The sequence below is a fragment of the Diceros bicornis genome, chromosome 35 (assembly GCF_020826845.1).
Source record: "Diceros bicornis minor isolate mBicDic1 chromosome 35, mDicBic1.mat.cur, whole genome shotgun sequence".
Taxonomy (NCBI): Eukaryota; Metazoa; Chordata; class Mammalia; order Perissodactyla; family Rhinocerotidae; genus Diceros; species Diceros bicornis.
Genome location: NC_080774.1, coordinates 586,007 through 603,756, shown reverse-complemented (window position 1 = coordinate 603,756; position 17,750 = coordinate 586,007). Strand labels below are relative to the sequence as shown.

Sequence of the window (17,750 nt, the reverse complement as noted above, 5' to 3'; positions counted from 1 at the left end):
TGGCCACGTGCCTGAGCGTGTTGCCCGCCCTGTCACAGAAGCCCGGGAAGTGGTGTGCCGTCCACGTGCAGATCGCCTGGCAGATCTACCACCATCAGCAGAAGATGAAGGTGAGCGCAAGCTGCTGCTCCACGCGCCCGTTTGAGGCCACAGCCCCACCGTGTCCACACTTGTGCCCGTGTGTCCAAGGTCATCAGAGGCCTGCCGCGTGCCTCGCCCAGCGCTGAGCTGGCTGTGAGGGGTAGGAGCTGGGAGCAGGCAGGATGGTGGCAGGCAGGGAGCCGAGGTCATTTCCCACTGTCAGGGCGGGTCGCCAGGTTTCGCAGCTGACAGGCAGGGGATTTGGGAGGAGCTGACCCTGCAGGCCTGTCCTACCAAGGTCAGTCCAGCCCTCCCAGTTGGACCTTCCACCCTGCGCTTCATCCTTTTCTCTGAGCGTTTATTGAGCACCTGCTGTGTGTCTGGGTTTCCAACAGTGAACAAAGGAGTCTGAAAGGGCTTACGGAGCTCATGTGCTCCTGGGAGGGACAGAGAACCCAACTCTGGCGCAAGACCATCCCTGACCCAGCACGGTGGTGCCAGGCGCCCTGGCCACAGCGGGGCCTCCTGCAGGGTTACTCACATGACAGGGAAGAAGCAGCCGCTGGAGAGTGGGGGTCAGCGGGCTGGGCTGAGTGGGGGCAGATGGTGGCCTCAGCCCCCTGGGACCCAGCCCCCCACGTCACACACAGTTCCATATCACAGAAGGGTCCCAACACCCTTTACCGCATCTCCATCAGGGAACGCTTCACCTCCTTGCACGGTCTTTAAAATCACGGTGTCCTGAACGTGCTACAAAGGACAAGCCCACTGAAAGGGATTTATAACAAAACACCGTGTGTTTCGACGTGAAAATGCTGGGGTGGGACCCCTGGAAGGCACAGGGAAGGAGTCGGGGCGTTCCTCACACGGGGCGGCACTGAGGGAGGGGCACCCTGCCGTCATCACCGCCACTGGACGCACCTCTGCTGCCAGAACGCGCTGCAGGGAGCCGGAGGGTGGCCAGCCCGGCGGGGGCTGCACAGCCACAGCAGTAGAGCCAGGAAGGATGCGGCCCTGTCCCCTGCCTCATGGAGCTGTCACAACTGAGGGACAGGCTTTTTAGTTTTATATAATTTTAGTAAATTTAAATTTTAATATTGGTGCTAAAATCAGTCACTGGAAAATTCGTAAGTGTATTTGGAACAACTTGGGTATGTGAATCCACTTCTTCAATTCAATTTTACAAAATCTAAACGCATATAAAAGTATTTCCGATGAAAATATAGCGTCCAAATTGAGATGTGCTTTACGTGTAGAACACACAGCAGCTTTCAAAGACCACATAGAAGGAGTGAAATCCCTCAAAAGTCACCTCCCTCATGGGTCACGTGCTCGTCCTGAGGCAGAGAAACATCACTAGGATGAACCCCCCATTTCTCCGCCTTCTCAATGCGGCCACGAAAGCAGGCAAGATCACGCCAGGCTCGTGGGCGCCCCAGCGACTCTCCAGGCTGCAGGCTCAGGCCCATCGCAGGACAGAGGCAGCCCCTGGACATGCTCTGTCCCTCTCAGCAGATGCAGCTGGACCCCCACAAGCTGGAGGTGGCCGCCAAGCTGGACTTGTTCAGCAGACCCCCTGCCCCGGGTGTGTTCGCTGGGTTCCACTACCCGCAGGACCTCGCCCGGCCCCTCCTCTCCAGCTCGGGTAAGGCTCCAGGGCGGTGGGGGCTCCGTCCACGCTGTGAGGAGAGGGGTGTCCGGTGGGCAGAAGTGCTCTTGCCCTGTCCCTTGGCTCTGGCAGCGTTTTTGTGTCGCGTGCTGTAACCACCAGTTCTGCCATCTTCTCACTCCTTGCGTGTGCCCTCCTCCAGGCACCCCCTCCTCCGGGGGGCTTCAGTTTCTACGTCCTCCCACAGCCCCACCCAAAGCCCCAAGCCTGCACTCCCATCTCTCCCGGTCCCTGCTCCCTCCCAGGAAGGGTTTGGGCTTTTCTCAGGATGGCAGGAAACTGTTCCTGAGACCACCCCCCACTGCAGCCACACCACAGTCTTGCTGTGTCAGGGTCCCCAGGAGCACCCCCAGGTTCGAGGACTCACTAGCGGCATTCCCAGGACTCAGCATAAACCACCCTCATGGCTGAGGTGTGTCACAGTGAAGGGACACAGCCACAGGGAAAGGCACATGGGCGCAGGCCTCCTGGGTGCTGTCCCTGTGGAGTCACGGGACGCGCTTCATCCCCTCAGCAAGGAGCCTGATGACACGTGCCAAGTGCTGCCCCCAGGGGAGCTCCTAGAGACCCAGTGCCCAGGGTTCTTGTGGGGGTTGGTCACGTGGGCACCTCAGCCTGCATGTACCAAAACCACCGACTCCCAGAAGGAGAGCAGGTGCTCAGCGTACAACACAATGTTTGCACAAGCAACGTGAGGCATTCCTGTCAAAGAAAAGTGAGAAACTGCCTAAAACCCAAGTTCCCAGGTGCCAGCCGAGGGCCAGCCTTGCACGTAGGCCTTTCTGAGAACGGCTATCCCAGGCCAGCAGTGTGAGCTCTTCTGCACAGCTGCACATGGGCCACGCTCGGTGTCTGCTGCCCCGTACCTCCGGCTGTCAGGCCCCTGTAGGATGTCACCTCCTCAGAGAGCCCCCTGACCGTCCCCTCACCCTCCTGCTCTGTCTTCATGTAGGCCTACCACTACACTGAGGTAACAGGCATGGACAGGGTCACCCAGGCTGGCTTCACAAGCATGGTGGCCCTTCCTAGCCCCCAGCCCAATGCCCTGATGGCCTCCAGACCTCAGCCTGGGCAGAGGGGTCAGGCCTGGTGGCCAGCAGCCTGGTTAGGCTGGAGCCCAGGGAACATGTGCTCAGTGGGGCCGTGGTGACATTTGTGGGCTGTGGTTGTGGCTGAGGGACACCACAGGAGGACCTGTTTGTTTAGCAGCTGTCACTCAGGCCAGTGTCCATCAGGACCCAAGACCCAACCCACTGTCGAGTAACCGGGATCATTTGTTAGCTTCCGGTTGGGAACTCCGGGGTCACTGGCTTCAGGAGCAGCCCATGAAGGCTCAGTCTCGGACCAGACTGTCTTTCTCTCTGTCCTCTTTCCTCTGGGGCTCCACTGCCATCAGCACCTCCCTCCCTGCTCCCCTGGGGTCCTCCAGATTCCAGGGAAGAGACCAAAGCCCACTCCTAGCGGTTCACCTGCCTCAGTGGGAGGTGGCGGTTCCCGGAGGAAGCTGGGTGTCCCCACGCTGGGAATGAGCCCCAGACAGGAGGCTCCAGGTGCCCTCGGGCCTCCACCAACCTGCCTCCACAGGTGCTGCCCACCCCACCACCAGCCCGTTTGGACCCTCAGCCCATCCTGGCAGCTTCCTGCCCACTGGTCACTTGACAGGTAGGTGCCCCCTGAGGTCCCTGGGGTCTGGCTGGCCTCCACAGACCTCAGGGCTGTGGAGACAGGTGGGCGGGCAGGTGACCCCAAGAACCAGGGCACCCCTCAGATTTTATAGGTGGCACCTACCAGGTTCTGGAGCCACAGGGGAGGCCCGTGTGCAGGTGGGAGTCAGGCAGGAGCCTTGCAGACCCCTGAGCCCTGGCTGCCCCCACAGACCGTTTCAGCAGATCAAGCACCTTTGGGGGCCTTGGGAGCCTAGGCAGCAACGCCTTCGGAGGCCTGGGCAGCCACGCGCTGAGTGAGTGACCACCAGCACCCGCTTCCCCGCACACACGTGTGCACGCATGTCCCCCAGACACACGCCATCTCCTCCACGCACACGCTGGCGGGCTGGGGCCGCACTTGCACCAGGTTGGCCATCCCATCGTCGCCTCCCCGGGGCACACCCCTTCACAGTGCGGGCTTGGGGTCCCAGAACCGTGTGCTTCTCTCTAGCAGCCCTGCGGCTCCACAGGGACACTCGGTGCGGGTGGGCAGCGGCCTGGCCTCATGCGTGTGTCCCCCCCACCCCGCAGCTCCTGGCAGCGGCCTCTTTGCCCCCAAGGAGAGCTCCGCGCTGCACGGCCTGCCCAGCCCGCATGAGGCCTGGAACCGGCTGCACCGGGTGCCACCCTCCTTCCCCACGCCGCCCCCGTGGCCCAAGACCATGGACACCGAGCGGATCTCAGCCCTGACCAACCACGACCGAGAGCCTGACAAGGGCCGGGAGGAGCGGGAGCGGTGAGTGGGCCCTCCCCTCGCGCCCTGCCCCGTCCCTTTCCCCAACCCCCACTTCCGACCCTCCTCCCAGCGTCTCAGCCGCTAGCTAGCTCCCGCGGTGCCCTGGGTGCGCATGGGTCAAACCAGGCTCTGCCCTGAGATCTCCCTCTTTGGGAAGGGGATGAAGTCTGCACTCTCAGGGCTGGGAAAGACCAAGGGAGAGAGGACCCCACAGCAGGCTCCCCAACCCTGCCCCCACGGAGGCTCGCTGATGGGCAGGATCTGGGCAGGAGCCCTGGGTGGGAAGGGCTCCCCTGCCCGCGGAGGCGGCGCAGGGAGGGCAGCCTGTGGACCACAGTGGGGCCTTGGGAGGGAGCTCAGGTCAGCAGGGCAGTGGAGTCGTCTGATTCACTCCTGGTTCTGGGTGGGCAGGGGGCGCTGCTGCACGGGGGAGGGGGCTGTACCATCCGGGTGGGGGCCGCTGAGCCACGAGGGGGCCCAGGTCTGGGAGGGGCACGTGTGGGGAGCCCCCTGGTCTAGAGGACGGGCTGAGCTTGTCTGACCCGGGGCAGCAGAGCTAGGCCGGGCAGGGAGTCACATTCGTAGGTCAGTGACAGAGTCTGGGACCTGAGTGCCCTCGAGGAGTCCTGGGCTGGCTGTGTCACAGGAGCAGAGGAGAGCTCCCGGCCGGCTTCTCCCCCCAGATCCTCTCCCCAACTCTTCCCCAGAATCCTGAGTCTGGGGCATTTCACTGGCGGGCGTTACTGTCTACCAGCATTGCTGGGGATGGGGGTGCACACGCAGAGATCGAGAGAGGGTGAGGCAGGGAGAGTGCCACCTCGAGTAGTGTAGAAGATGGTGGGGACATATGTCTTAAGACCCAGGAAGGATGCCGGGGGACAGCCCAAAGCCTGCCCAAGTCATGCGGCCAGCACTGTCACCACAGAGGGTCGAGGGGCTGAGGTTTGGTAGGATAGTGGTCAGGTGCAAGGAGAGGGTTGGGGGGGCAGGGGCACTTGGGGGCCCCAAGGGGAAAAGCAGCCAGTGCCTTGGGTCTGGCCCTCTCAGGCCCAGCTGCTGGCACAGCCCCTCATCTTAGAGGGAGGGAGGGTCCCCGGCCCAGGCCAGAGTGCACAGCCAGCCCTGGGGGCTGTGCCCGCCTCCCTGCTGCGAAGTTGGTTTCCAGGGTGTTTATGAGGAGCAGGAGCTGTGGGGTATTGAGGCCCCTTCTAGGGGCTGTGGGTTTGTCATCACCATGTGCTACCAGCAATTCCGCAGGAGCCCAGGGTGCTAAGGGGACCCCACACACACCCCTAGGCAATGGCCGCGCTGTGCTCAAGTGGGAACTTGGTAGCAAACAGCTTGCTTCCGGGGCGTCCTGTCACAGAACGTCCCGTCCTGCTCCTAAGCTGAGCCGGGGTGTCTGTCTGTCGCTCCCAGGGACCTCCTGGAGAAGACGCGCCTGCTGAGCCGGGCCTCGCCCGCAGCCCCTGTGAGCCACCCCATCAGCAGCCTCCTGCTCCGCGGCCAGGGCGAGCCGGGCCGGCCGGGGGTCCCCACTGAGCGCGAGGCCGAGCCCCGCGTCAAGGACAACAGCTCTCCGGCCAAGGAGGATGGCGCCAAGCTGGCCACCCGCCCGCTGTCGCCCTACACCAAGGTGGCGTTGGGTGACGTGAAGGTCAAGGAAGAGCGCAGAGAGGATGGCGACGCGCCCGAGCCCCCGGGGGACGGCCTGCACCCCGCGCCCGAGCGCCCGCGCGCGCCCCACGCACCCCTGCAGCTCGGTCCGGGCCCCGGGGGCCGCGAGTTCCTGGGCTTCGCGTGGGAGCCGCTGCGCGACGCCTACCGCGGCCTGGAGCTGCCCCGCCGCGCCGGGCCAGCCGCCGCCCCCCGCCCCAGGCGCCGCCGCCCTCCTCCAGCCCCTCGAGCGCCCCTACCGCGACCGAGAGCCGCACGACTACAGCCCCGAGCGCCTGCGGGAGGCGCGCCGCGAGGAGCTGGAGCGCGCGCGGGCCGCGCACCTGGGCGCCGCCTCGCACCTGCCGGCCACCGCGCACTTGGGTGCCGCCCCGCACCTAGGCGCCGCCGCGCACCTGCCCCCCGCCGGCCCCGCCCTGGACGGCGGCGCGCTCCTGCCCGCGCTGGGCGCCCTGCACTACCCGCGGCTCGGGCCCACGGCCGCCGCGCTGCACAACGGGCTCCTGGCGCGGACCCCGCCCGCCGCCGCCGCGCTCGGCGCGCCGCCCCCGCTGGTGGCCGCAGGCGCGCCCCCCACGCCCCCCGGGCCGCCGCCGCGGAGCAGGACTACGCCACTCGGGGGCCACGGGCCCGGCGAGGCGCGCGACTACTCCCCGTCGCGCAACCCGCCGGAGGTGGAGGCGCGGTAGTCCCGGCTGGCTCGTGTCCAGACCCACAGGCGCCCTGCTGTGAACTCGCCGGCGCGGTCTAGAACCTAAGCACAGTCCCCTCGGTCCTGGGGACGCGCGCTCTCCGCTCGCGGCCTGCGGAGTCGGGCGTTTCCATACAGCTTTTCCGGGGCGAGCTTTGTGCTCCGAGAACAGGCTGTTGGAAGAAAACTCAAGTTTGTACATTTTCTCCCACAGGTGAGAAGCGTTTTTAATAGATTTGTATTTTTTTCAATTTTGTGCTCTTTAGACACTTAAACGAAAAAGAAACTTTTGCTTTTTTATTTTTAGTTCAGGTTTGTGATTTAACGGCCTCTGATCCCTCTCCAGAGCCCCAGGGTTTTTTTGTCTTATTTATGGAGAAAAAACGGTCATTTTGTCCAGCGCACTGTGAGGCCCCCACTCAGGCCTGGCCCTGGCCCTCCCGTGGTACTTGGAACCGAAGTTACAGATATATATTAAAATAATAACTAATAATAATGTACAAAACTTTTTTGCCTTATTATGCAGAAGTGTAAGAGAATTTCTTTTTGTTTGTTTTTTAAAAAAACAAATGAAACGTGTAAATAGTCTGTTAATATAAATATATGACGTTATTAAATTCTTAACCTAGGTAGACTTTATAAAAACAATTTCTAGAAGCCCCTGTGGTTATTTGTTTAACGTGGTCACAAGAGCCCCACTCGCGGTGAGTTGGAAGCCTCTCGGGTTTAAGTGCAGCACCGACCCTTCAGCTATGCAAGCGCCGCGGGCTGCCGGGCCCGCCTGGGGAGGAGGTTCCGGCAGGAGCCCACGGAGCAGACCGTCGAGCGCTCCCCGGCTCCAGGGGCACCGGCTCGGGACTGGCCGGCTCTGGCCGCAAGGACCCTTGTGTGGACCCTCGTGCGGATCGTGCGGTGTTCTCGGAGTCTGTACCAACTGAGCAGAATTCCAAACTGAGGATTCCAAAGCTGGTGACGAAAGCAGTACCTTCGCCTGTGTTCCCCTCTGCGGGCGTCGGCGCGTCGGTCCCAGTGTTGTTCCTCCACCAGCGGAAGCTTCGCACGATTTCCTTTGGGTTTCAGTTTTGCTTTCAGAACCTCATAGACGTCACCGTGTTCTCCCATCAACGTCCCTTTTGTTTCCCGACGTCCACACCTGTGTCCCCCGGCCTTCCGAGCCTCGTTGCTTCGGTTCTGTGTTTTCAACCCCTGTTCCACTGTGGCCCCAGCATTTTAAACTTTACGTTCTCATGTCAGTCGGTGACGATAAATACAGCCTTGGTTTTGGATGGAAAGGTGGTCGAGTTTTTTGTGTGGCACGGGGGAGGTGGGGGTCATGCTCTAGCATGGCAGGGCGCCCACCCTCTGCTTCTTCCCCAGTGGCGACCCCACCCCCCCAGGGCTGCCAGGGGCGGAGGGTCTTTGCTCGGAGCCTGGGCTGTCGCACCTTTGCACTGGAGGTGGAGCACTAGTGCTGGTTTCTAGTCCTCCTCCCTGCAGCTTCACCTGGCCCGCTCCCCCGGGGCTGTTCTCGCTGCTGAAACTCCGTCCTCCCGGCCTCTGCCTGGTGCCTCCATCTTGCCCTCAGCCCTGTTCTTGTTCCGTCGTCCCCACCCTGTTATCTGCCACATCGCCTGCCGAGTGTTCTGCATGGAACTTGTTCTCTGAGTTCACCGGGCCTGTGCAGCCCCATCTTCTTTGTGCCCCGGCTTGTCTGCTCCGTGGGGGCCCACGTCCAGTGGAGAGCAGGCCTTGCCCCTGCTGCCCTAGCACCACGCAGAGCCACGTGACTGTTGGAGAAATGAGAGCTCAGGGAGGGAGGGGGCGGGGGCAGAGCTGGCCACCTCCACCCTCCGGAGGAGACGAGCGACGGGAGCCCACCGTGCAGTGAGGACCACGGCTGTCTGCATTTAGCGATGGCCCCGTCCCCAGTTTAGAAGTGGGGGCCCTGACATAGCACTCTGACTGGGTTTGCCTCGTTGGGTGAGCATCTGGGCCCGGAACTGCCCTGAGCCTAAGAAGGGCCTGTGAGCCCACTGTTGTGGGTGCTCATGGCAGACCGCCACCGAGTGCCCGCAGTGGGGTGGGGGGTGCCCTTCCTCCCCAAGGAGAAGCTTCTGGCGTGGCAGGAGGGGCAAGCCCCGCAGTCATTGTCCTGGGGCCTGGACCACCAGCCACACGGGGCTTCTCCACCAGGGTTTACTTCTCATGGGATAGGCCCAGCTGCACCTCTGTGCCCAAGTTGCAACTGTGGCTTCCGCTCGCACGTCTTGGTGTTTCCTTGTCTTGGCTGTAGTAACCCACACGTGGATCTTCAGGAGGGACTCCGTTGTCACCGTGTTCTGCCAGTGACTTACTGTGTGAAGACCAATGTCCCCACCCTGGCTAAACCCCACACCGCTGCAGGTCCCTGCAGGGCAGGGCGGGCAGTGAGGAACAGTGCGGCCCAGACAGCCCACCAGCCCTCAGGGCTCTGGGAACCCACTCATAGGTGTAATGGGAGGATGGACACAATTCAGGGTCTTCCCTTGACCAAGACCCCCTGGGAGTCCAGGGAAACGACATGAAGGAATAAAATATTTGAGTTAAAAGCCAAAGGACACAGTCTACCCTGTACCTCTCGCCCTTGTCCCAGGCGGAGTCCCCTGATGGAATGTCACCTGCAGGAGCCAGTGTTGATATCTGCATTGGGGCAGGCCATCCCAAAGGGACGTCATCTGTGTCCAGAGGGACATACATCTAATGGAGTAGCATCTTTGACGGAGATGACCCATGATGGAAGAAAACCCATAGGAGAATTCTGCCTTCTGGGGAACACTTTGGTGGGGCACCCATCTGGGAGCACTGTCTGTGGTGGGGCACTCTCCTGGGAGCACTGTCTGTGGTGGGGCACCCTCCTGGGAACGCTGTGGTGGGGCATCCTTCTAGAAGCACTCTCTGTGGTGGGGCATACTTCTGGGAGCACTCTGAGATGGGGCACCCTCCTGGGAGCACTCTCTATAGTGGGGCACACTGCTGGATGCACTTTCTGTGGTGATGCACCCTCTCAGGAGCATTTTCTGTCGTGGGGCATCCTTCTGGGAGCACTGTCTATGGTGAGGCATCCTTCTGGGAGCACTCTCTGTGGTGAGGCATCCTTCTGGGAACACTCTCTGTGGCAAGGCATCCTTCTGGGAGCACTGTCTGTGGTGGGGCATCCTTCTTGGAATACTCTCTGCAGTGAGGCATCCTTCTGGGAGCACTCTCTGTGGTGGGGCACCATCCTGGGAGCATTGTCTATGGTGGGGCACACTTCTGGGAGCACTGTCTATGGTGAGGCACCCTCTCAGGAGCATTTTCTGTAGTGGGGCATTCTTCTGGGAGCACTGTCTGTGGTGGGGCATCCTTCTGGGAGCACTGTCTGGTGGGGCATCCTTCTTGGAACACTCTGTGGTGGGGCATCCTTCTGGGAGCACTTTATGTGGTGAGGCACCCTCTTGGGAGCATTTTCTGTGGTGGGGCATCCTTCTGGGAGCACTGTCTGTGGTGGGCACCCTCATGGGACCACTGTCTGTGGTGGGGCATCCTTCTGGGAGCACTCTTCGTCGTGGAGCATCTCCTGGGAGCACTGTCTGTGGTGGAGCATCCTTTTGGGAGCACTCTGGTGGGGCTTCCCTCTGAGAGCACTCTCTGTGGTGGGCATCCGTCTGGGAGACCTGTCTGTGGTGGGGCCCCCTCCTGGGAGCATTGTGGTGGAGCACTACCTCAAGGACCATAATCTACAAGAGTAGCCTCTAAGTAACCATTTATCTGTAATGCAGCACCAGCCTCCAAGGACCCACAATCCATACTGGAGCACCACCTCCTAGGAAGCACCATTGAAATTAAAATAAATCATTGTCAATAATTTTCAATAAAAGGGTTAAAAGATAGAATTTATAAAATTTCCTAGACAGTAAAACAAAAAGACAGGGAGTTGAAAAATTGAGAAAAGCTAAGAGACTTAGAGGATTTTTCCAGGATGTTTGTCATCTGACTAATGGAACTTGCAGGGAAAAAGAAAGCTAAATGGAGTGGGGACATTTTATTTATTTATTTTTATTTTTTATTGAGGTTACACTGGTTTATAACATTATGTAAACTTCAGGTGTATATCATTATATTTTGATTTCTGCGTAGGTTACATCATGTTAACCACCCAAAGACTAATTACCATCCGTCATCACACACATGTGCCTAATCACCCCTTTCCCTCTCCTCCCTCCCCCCTTCCCCTCTGGTAACCACCAATCCAATCTTTGTCTCTATGTGTTTGTTGTTGTTTTTATCTTCTATTTATGAATGAGATCATACGGTATTTGACCTTATCCCTCTGACTTATTTCACTTAGCATAATACCCTCAAGGTCCATCCATGTTGTCACAAATGGCAAGATTTCATCCTTTTTTATGGCTAAGTAGTATTCCGTTGTATATATACCACATCTTCTTTATACATTCGTCCCTTGATGGGCACCTAGATTGCTTCCAAGTCTTGGCTATTTGTGAATAATGCTGCAGTGAGCATAGGGGTGCATGTATCTTTACACACTGGTGTTTTCATGTTCTTTGGATAAATACCCAGCAGTGGAATAGCAGGATCGTATGGTAGTTCTATTCTTAATTTTTTTGAGGAATCTCCATACTGTTTTCCATAGTGGCTGCACCAGTTTGCACGCCCACGAGCAGCGTATGAGAGTTCCCTTTTCTCCACATCCTCTCTAACACTTGTTATTTCTTGTCTTGTTGATTATAGCCATTCTGACAGGCATGAGGTGATATCTCGTTGTCGTTTTGATTTGCATTTCCCTAATGATTAGTGATGTTGAACATCTTTTCATATGCGTGTTGGCCATCTGTATTCTTCTTTGGAAAATTGTCTGTTCAGATCTTTTGCGTGTTTTTTAATTGGCTTGTTAGTTTTTTTGTTGTTGAGATGTATGAGTTCTTTATATATTTTGGAGATTAACCCCTTATCAGATGTATGGTTTGCAAATATCTTCTCCCAATTGTTAGGTTGTCTTTTCGTTTTGTTGATGGTTTCCTTTGCTGTGCAGAAGCTTTTTAGTTTGATGTAGTCCCATTTGTTTATTTTTTCTATTGTTTCCCTTGACTGAGTAGGCATGATATTTGAGAAGATGCTGCTAAGACTGATGTCAAAGAGTGTACTGCTTATATTTTCTTCTAGAAGTTTCATAGTTTCAGGTCTTACATTCAAGTCTTTAATCCATTTTGAGTTAATTTTTGTGTATGGCAAAAGTTAATGGTCTACTTTCATTCTTTTGCATGTGGCTATCCAGTTTTCCCAACACCATTTATTGAAGAGACTTTCTTTTCTCCCTTGTATGTTCCTGGATCCCTTGTCAAAAATTAGCTGTCCATAGATGTGTAGGTTTATTTATGGGCTCTCAATTCTGTTCCATTGATCTGTGTGTCTGTTCTTGTGCTAGTACCATGCCATTTTGATTACTATAGCTTTGTAGTATATTTTGAAATCAGAGAGTATGATACTTCCAGGTTTATTCTTTTTTCTCAGGATTCCTTTGGCTATTTGGGGTCTTTTGTTTTTCCATATAAATTTTAGGATTCTTTGTTCTACTTCTGTGAAAAACGTTATTGGATCTTTGATAGGGATTGCGTTGAATCTGTAGATTGCTTTAGGAAGTATGGAGGTTTTAACTATGTTAATTCTTCCAATCCAAGAGCATGGAATATCTTTCCATTTCTTTGTGTCTTCTTCAATTTCTTTCAACAATGTTTTATAGTTTTCAGTGTACAGATCTTTCACCTCTTTGGTTAAATTTATTCCTAGGTATTTTATTCTTTTTGTTGCAATTGTAAATGGGATTGTATTCTTAATTTCTCTTTCTACCACTTCATTGTTAGTATATAGAAATGCAACTGATTTTTGAACGTTGATTTTGTATCCTGCAACTTTACCATATTCATCTATTATTTCTAAAAGTTTTTTGGTGGATTCTTTAGGGTTTTCTGTATATAAAATCATGTCATCTGCAAATAGTGACAGTTTCACTTTTTCCTTTCCAATTTGGATCCCTTTTATTTCTTTTTCTTGCCCTATTGCTCTGGCTAGGACTTCCAATACTATGTTAAATAGGAGTGGTGACAGTGGGCATCCTTGTCTGGTTCCTGTTCTTAGAGAGATACGTTTCAGTTTTTCACCATTGAGAATGATATTAGCTGTGGGTTTGTCGTATATGGCCTTTATTATGTTAAGGTACTTTCCTTCTATACCCACTTTATTCAGGTTTTTACCATAAATGGATGCTGTATCTTGTCAAATGCTCTCTCTGCTTCTATTGACATGATCATGTGATTTTTATTCTTCATTTTGTTAATGTGGAGTATCACATTGATTGATTTGTGGATGTTGAACCATCCCTGAATCCCTAGAATAAATCCCACTTGATCATGGTGTATGATCTTTTTAATGTATTGTTGTATTCTATTTACTGGTATTTTGTTGACGATTTTTGCATCGGTGTTCATCACTGATATTGGCCTGTAATTTTCTTTTTTGTGTGTGTTGTCCTTGTCTGGTTTTGGTATCAGGGTAATAATGTTGGCCTTGTAGAATGAGTTAGGAAGCTTCTCCTCCTCTTCAATTTTTTGGAAGAGTTTGAGAAGGATAGGTATTAAATCTTCTTTAAATATTTGGTAGAATTCATTAGGGAAGCCGTCTGGTCCCGGACTTTTATTTTGGGGGAGGTTTTTGATTACTTACTGGTTCGATCCGCTTACTGGCGATTGGTCTATTCAAATTCTCTATTTCTTCTTGATTCAGTTTTGGGAGGTTGTATGATTCTAAGAATTTATCCATTTTTTCTAGATTATCCAGTTTGTTGGTGTATAGATCTTTGTAGTAGTTTCTTATAATCTTTTGAATTTCTGAGGTGTCCATTGTAATTTCTCCTGTTTCATTTCTGATTTTATTTATTTGAGCCTTCTTTCTTTTTTTCCTGGTGAGTCTAGCTAAAGGTTTGTCAATTTTGTTTATCTTTTCAAAGAACCAGCTCTTGGTTTCATTGATTTAGTCTCTGATTTTTTTAGTCTCTATTTCATTTGTTTCTGCTCTGATTTTTATTATTTCCTTTCTTCTACTGATTTGGGGCTTTGTTTGTTCTTCTTTTTCCAGTGCCTTTGGGGGCAGTGTTAGATTGTTTATTTCAAGTTTTTCTTGTTTGTTGAGGTAGGCCTGTATTGCTATAAACTTCCCTCTTAAAACCGCTTTTGGGGCCGGCCCTGTGGCTTGGTGGTTAAGTGCGCGCGCTGCGATGCTGGTGGCCCCGGTTCGGATCCCGGTTGCGCATCGAGGCACCACTTCTCCGTCCATCCTGGGGCTGAGTCCCACATACAGCAACTAGAAGGATGTGCAGCTGTGACATACAACTATCTACTGGGGCTTTGGGGGGAAAAAATAAAATAAATAAAATCTTTAAAAAAAAAAAAAAGGTTTATTTCTAAAAAAAAAAAAAAAAAAAAAAACCGCTTTTGCTGTATCCCATAAATTTCGGCATGTTGTATTTTCATTTTCATTTGTCTGCAGGTATTTTTTGATTTCTTTGTTGACCCAATCATTGTTCAGTACATTTTGTTTAATCTCCACATATTTGTGGCTTTTCTGATTTTCTTACTGTAGTTGATTTCTAGTTTCATACCATTGTGGTCAGAAAAGGTGCTTAGTATTATTTCAATCTTCTTAAATTTATTGAGACTTGCTTTGTGGCCTAATAAGTGATCAATCCTGAAGAATGTTCCATGTGCATTTGAAAAGAATGTGTATTCTGCGGTTTTTGGATGGAATGTTCTGTGTATATTTACTAAGTCCATCTGGTCTAATGTGTCATTTAAGGCCAATGTTTCCTTATTGATCTTCTGTTTGAATGATCTATCCATTGGTGTAAATGGAGTGTTAAAGTCCCCTACTATTATTGTGTTGCTGTCTACTTCTCCTTTATGTCTGTTAATAATTGATTTATATATTTAGGTGCTCCTATGGTGGGTGCATTGATATTTACAAATGTTATATCCTCTTGTTGGACCGTTCCCTTTATCATTATGTAGTGCCCTTCTTTGTCTCTTGTTACAGTTTTTGTTTTAAAGTCTATTTTGTCTGATATAACAATTGCTACCCCAGCTTTCTTTTCATTACCAGTTGCATGGAGTATCTTTTTCTATCCCTTCACTTTCAATTTGTGAGTGTCTTTAGATCTGAAGTGTGTCTCTTGGATGCAGCATATATGTGGGTCTTGTTTTTTTATCCAAACAGCCACCCTATGCATTTTGATTGGAACATTTAGTCCATTGACATTTAAAGCAGCTATTGATAATTATGTACTTATTGCCATTTTGTTACTTTTTTTCTGGGTGTTTTAGTAGTTCTTCTCTGTTCCTTTCTTCTTCTCTTTCTCTCTTCCCTTGTGGTTTGATGGCTTGCTTTAGTATTATGTTTGGGTTCCTTTCTCTTAATTTTTTGTGTACTTATTATGGGTTTCTGGTTTGTGATTACCATGAGGTTCATATATAATAACCTACATATATAGCAATCTATATTGAGTTGATGGTCTCTTAAGTTTGACCTCTTGCTAAAAGCTCTACTCTTTTACTCCCCTCCTCCCACGTTTTATGTTTTTGATATCATATTTAACCTCTTTTTTGTGCATGTGTATCCATTACCCTCTTATCATGGAAATAGATAATTTTAGTACTTTTGTTTTTTGACCTTCATTATTAGCTTCATAGATGGTTGATCTGCTACCTTTACTGTATGTTTGGCTTTACCAGTGATTTTATTGTTTTTTTAAAAATAATTTTCTTATTCCTATTTGTGGTCTTTTCTTTCCCACTTAAATAAGTCCCTTTAGCGTTTCTTGTAAAGCTGGTTTTGTGGTGATAAACCCCTTCAGTTTTTCTTGTCTGGGAAACCCTTTATCTCTCCTTCCACTCTGAATGATAACCTTGCCTGTAGAGTATTCTTGGCTGTAGGTTTTTTCCTTTCAGCACTTTAAATATATCCTGCCACTCCCTTCCAGCCTGTAAAGTTTCTGCTGAGAAGTCAGCTGATAGCCTGGTGGGGTTTCCTTTGTATGTAACTTGTTGCCTTTCTCTTGTGGCTTTTAGGATTCTGTCTTTAACACTTAACATTGTAATTATGATGTGTCTTGATGTGGGCCTCTTTGGGTTTATCTTGGTTGGTGCTCTCTGTGCTTCCTGTACTTGGATGTCTGTTTCCCTCCTTAGGTTAGGAACATTTTCATCTGTTATTTTATCTCAAAATGAGTTTATTCGAGAATAGCCAAAAGAATAGCAATTCAGGATGTGCATACCATGACAAACCACAGGCAAATCCAACAAACAAAGGATGGGGCTGCTTTTACAGAGAAAAACGGGGAGTAGGGAGGGAAAGTCCATTGAGGTAAGTAACAGTTCAGGGCAGCAAGGGCTTCACATTGGCTGAGCTGTGGCATTTCTCATTGGCTGAGCTGCAGTGTTTCTCATTGGCTGAGCTGCAGTGTTTCTCATTGGCTGAGCTGTGTTGTTTCTCATTGGCTGAGCTGTGTTGTTTCTCATTGGCTGAGCTATGGCGTTTCTCATTGGCTGAGCTGTGGCGTTTCTCATTGGCTGAGCTGTGTTGTTTCTCATTGGCTGAGCTGTGGCGTTTCTCATTGGCTGAGCTGTGGTGTTTCTCATTGGCTGAGCTGTGGTGTTTCTCATTGGCTGGGCTGTTGCCAGGTGGGGAAAGAAGTCTTCCTCCAGTAGTAAAGTAGTTTTACTTCCTGCGAAAGATGTTTCCTGTTGGTGTGATTGACGATGTGTGATGGGGTGTGAGAGTTCCCCCTACAGACCTTCTGGACTCCAGTTTAGTTAAGGCTTCTTTTATTAATTTTCACACCAGTGGTAGTTGGCCTTCTTCTCCTGTCTGTGTAGGGGTGATGTCCCTGTAGGAACCCCTATCAGCCGGGGCCTCAGTGACGGTAACATGGAGCAGAACCATGGCCAGCCTGTATCACGCGCAAGAAAGAGCCCCTGTGGAAAGCCACTGAGGTTCTTTGGTCATTTGTCACTGTCGCACAACTTAGCTCACTCTGACTGCTAAACTTCCTTGTGCGAGGAAGGAGGGGCTTGGAGCCAAACCACTACCTTCCCCTGCAAATCCACTCACACAGTCAGTCAACCCACAGCTATCTCCTCCTGCTCTGGACCAGGCCCTAAGCCTGAGATGGATCCTGGTGAGTCCCCTCCTCCAAGGAACTCTGTCTGTAAGCAAGTTGGGGTAACCCAGCATGCTCAAGAGGCAATGGGAGGTGTGGGAACCCACTGAGGTGCCTTGGAGCTGAGTCTTCGAGGAGGACAGATGATAACCACACCCTGGAGGTTTCTCCATGAACAGCCAATTACGCCTCCTCCCACTTTCCCAAGGGCCTGGAGTTGAGCAGCTCTTCATGCCCATCTCAGGTGTTTCTAGAACAACTTGCAAGGTGTTACAGGCTGAATCGTGTCCCCGCAAATCCACATGTTGAAGCCCTAACCCCCAGGACCTCTGGATGTGACTGTATCTGGAGATGGGGTCCTTAAGGAGGTGATTGAGATAAAATGAGGTCATATGGGTAGAGCCCTAATCCCTTCTGACCAATGACCTTATAAGAAGAGGAGATGAGGACACAGACAGGCACAGAGAGATGACCACATGAGGACACGGGGAGGAGACGGCCATCTACAGGCCAAGGAGAGAGGCCTCAGAGGGAACCAGCCTGCTGACACCTGTATCTGGACTTCCAGCCTCCAGACTGTAAGGAATGAATGCTGTTTAAACCCCCCGTCTATGGTGTTTCTTATGGCGCCTGGCAGACTGGTACAGGGTGCAGGGCCCAATCTGTCCTCTGGTTGTCTCTCTGCTCCAGGGGCCCACCCAACCCTTCATTCCTGTTGCTGGTGGGTGAGGACACTGGGAGGTTTCGGGCAGGGGTCCTCCCCCTGACCACGAGTTAGCAGCACCTTGAGGAGCCATTAAAAATGCCTAGAACCCACCCTGGAGGCTCAGGGGCACGGGCAGGGAGTGGGGCCCAGGCACGGGTGTTTCCAGTGGTTCCTTGGGTGATTTAACGTGGGGCCAGGGCGAGAACCATGGCTCAGAGCTCCCGGGTCCAGAGGGGCA

General features: G+C 52.7%; 2 protein-coding genes across 2 annotated transcripts in view; one reads left to right on the top strand and one right to left on the bottom strand.

Moving 5' to 3' along the window:
• FBRSL1 (fibrosin like 1) overlaps positions 1-7,852 on the top strand; it is a 92,015-nt gene extending 84,163 nt beyond the window's left edge. The window contains 7 exon segments of the mRNA XM_058531180.1: positions 39-110; positions 1,594-1,726; positions 3,335-3,412; positions 3,627-3,710; positions 3,988-4,192; positions 5,612-6,059; positions 6,061-7,852. Coding sequence (XP_058387163.1) covers positions 39-110; positions 1,594-1,726; positions 3,335-3,412; positions 3,627-3,710; positions 3,988-4,192; positions 5,612-6,059; positions 6,061-6,558 — 1,518 coding nt within the window. The 3' untranslated portion in view covers positions 6,559-7,852.
• LRCOL1 (leucine rich colipase like 1) overlaps positions 7,311-17,750 on the bottom strand; it is a 30,008-nt gene continuing 19,568 nt past the window's right edge. The window contains exon 5 of the mRNA XM_058531082.1: positions 7,311-7,511. Within this exon, the coding sequence (XP_058387065.1) occupies positions 7,311-7,511 (201 nt within the window). The remainder of the gene's footprint in view (positions 7,512-17,750) is intronic.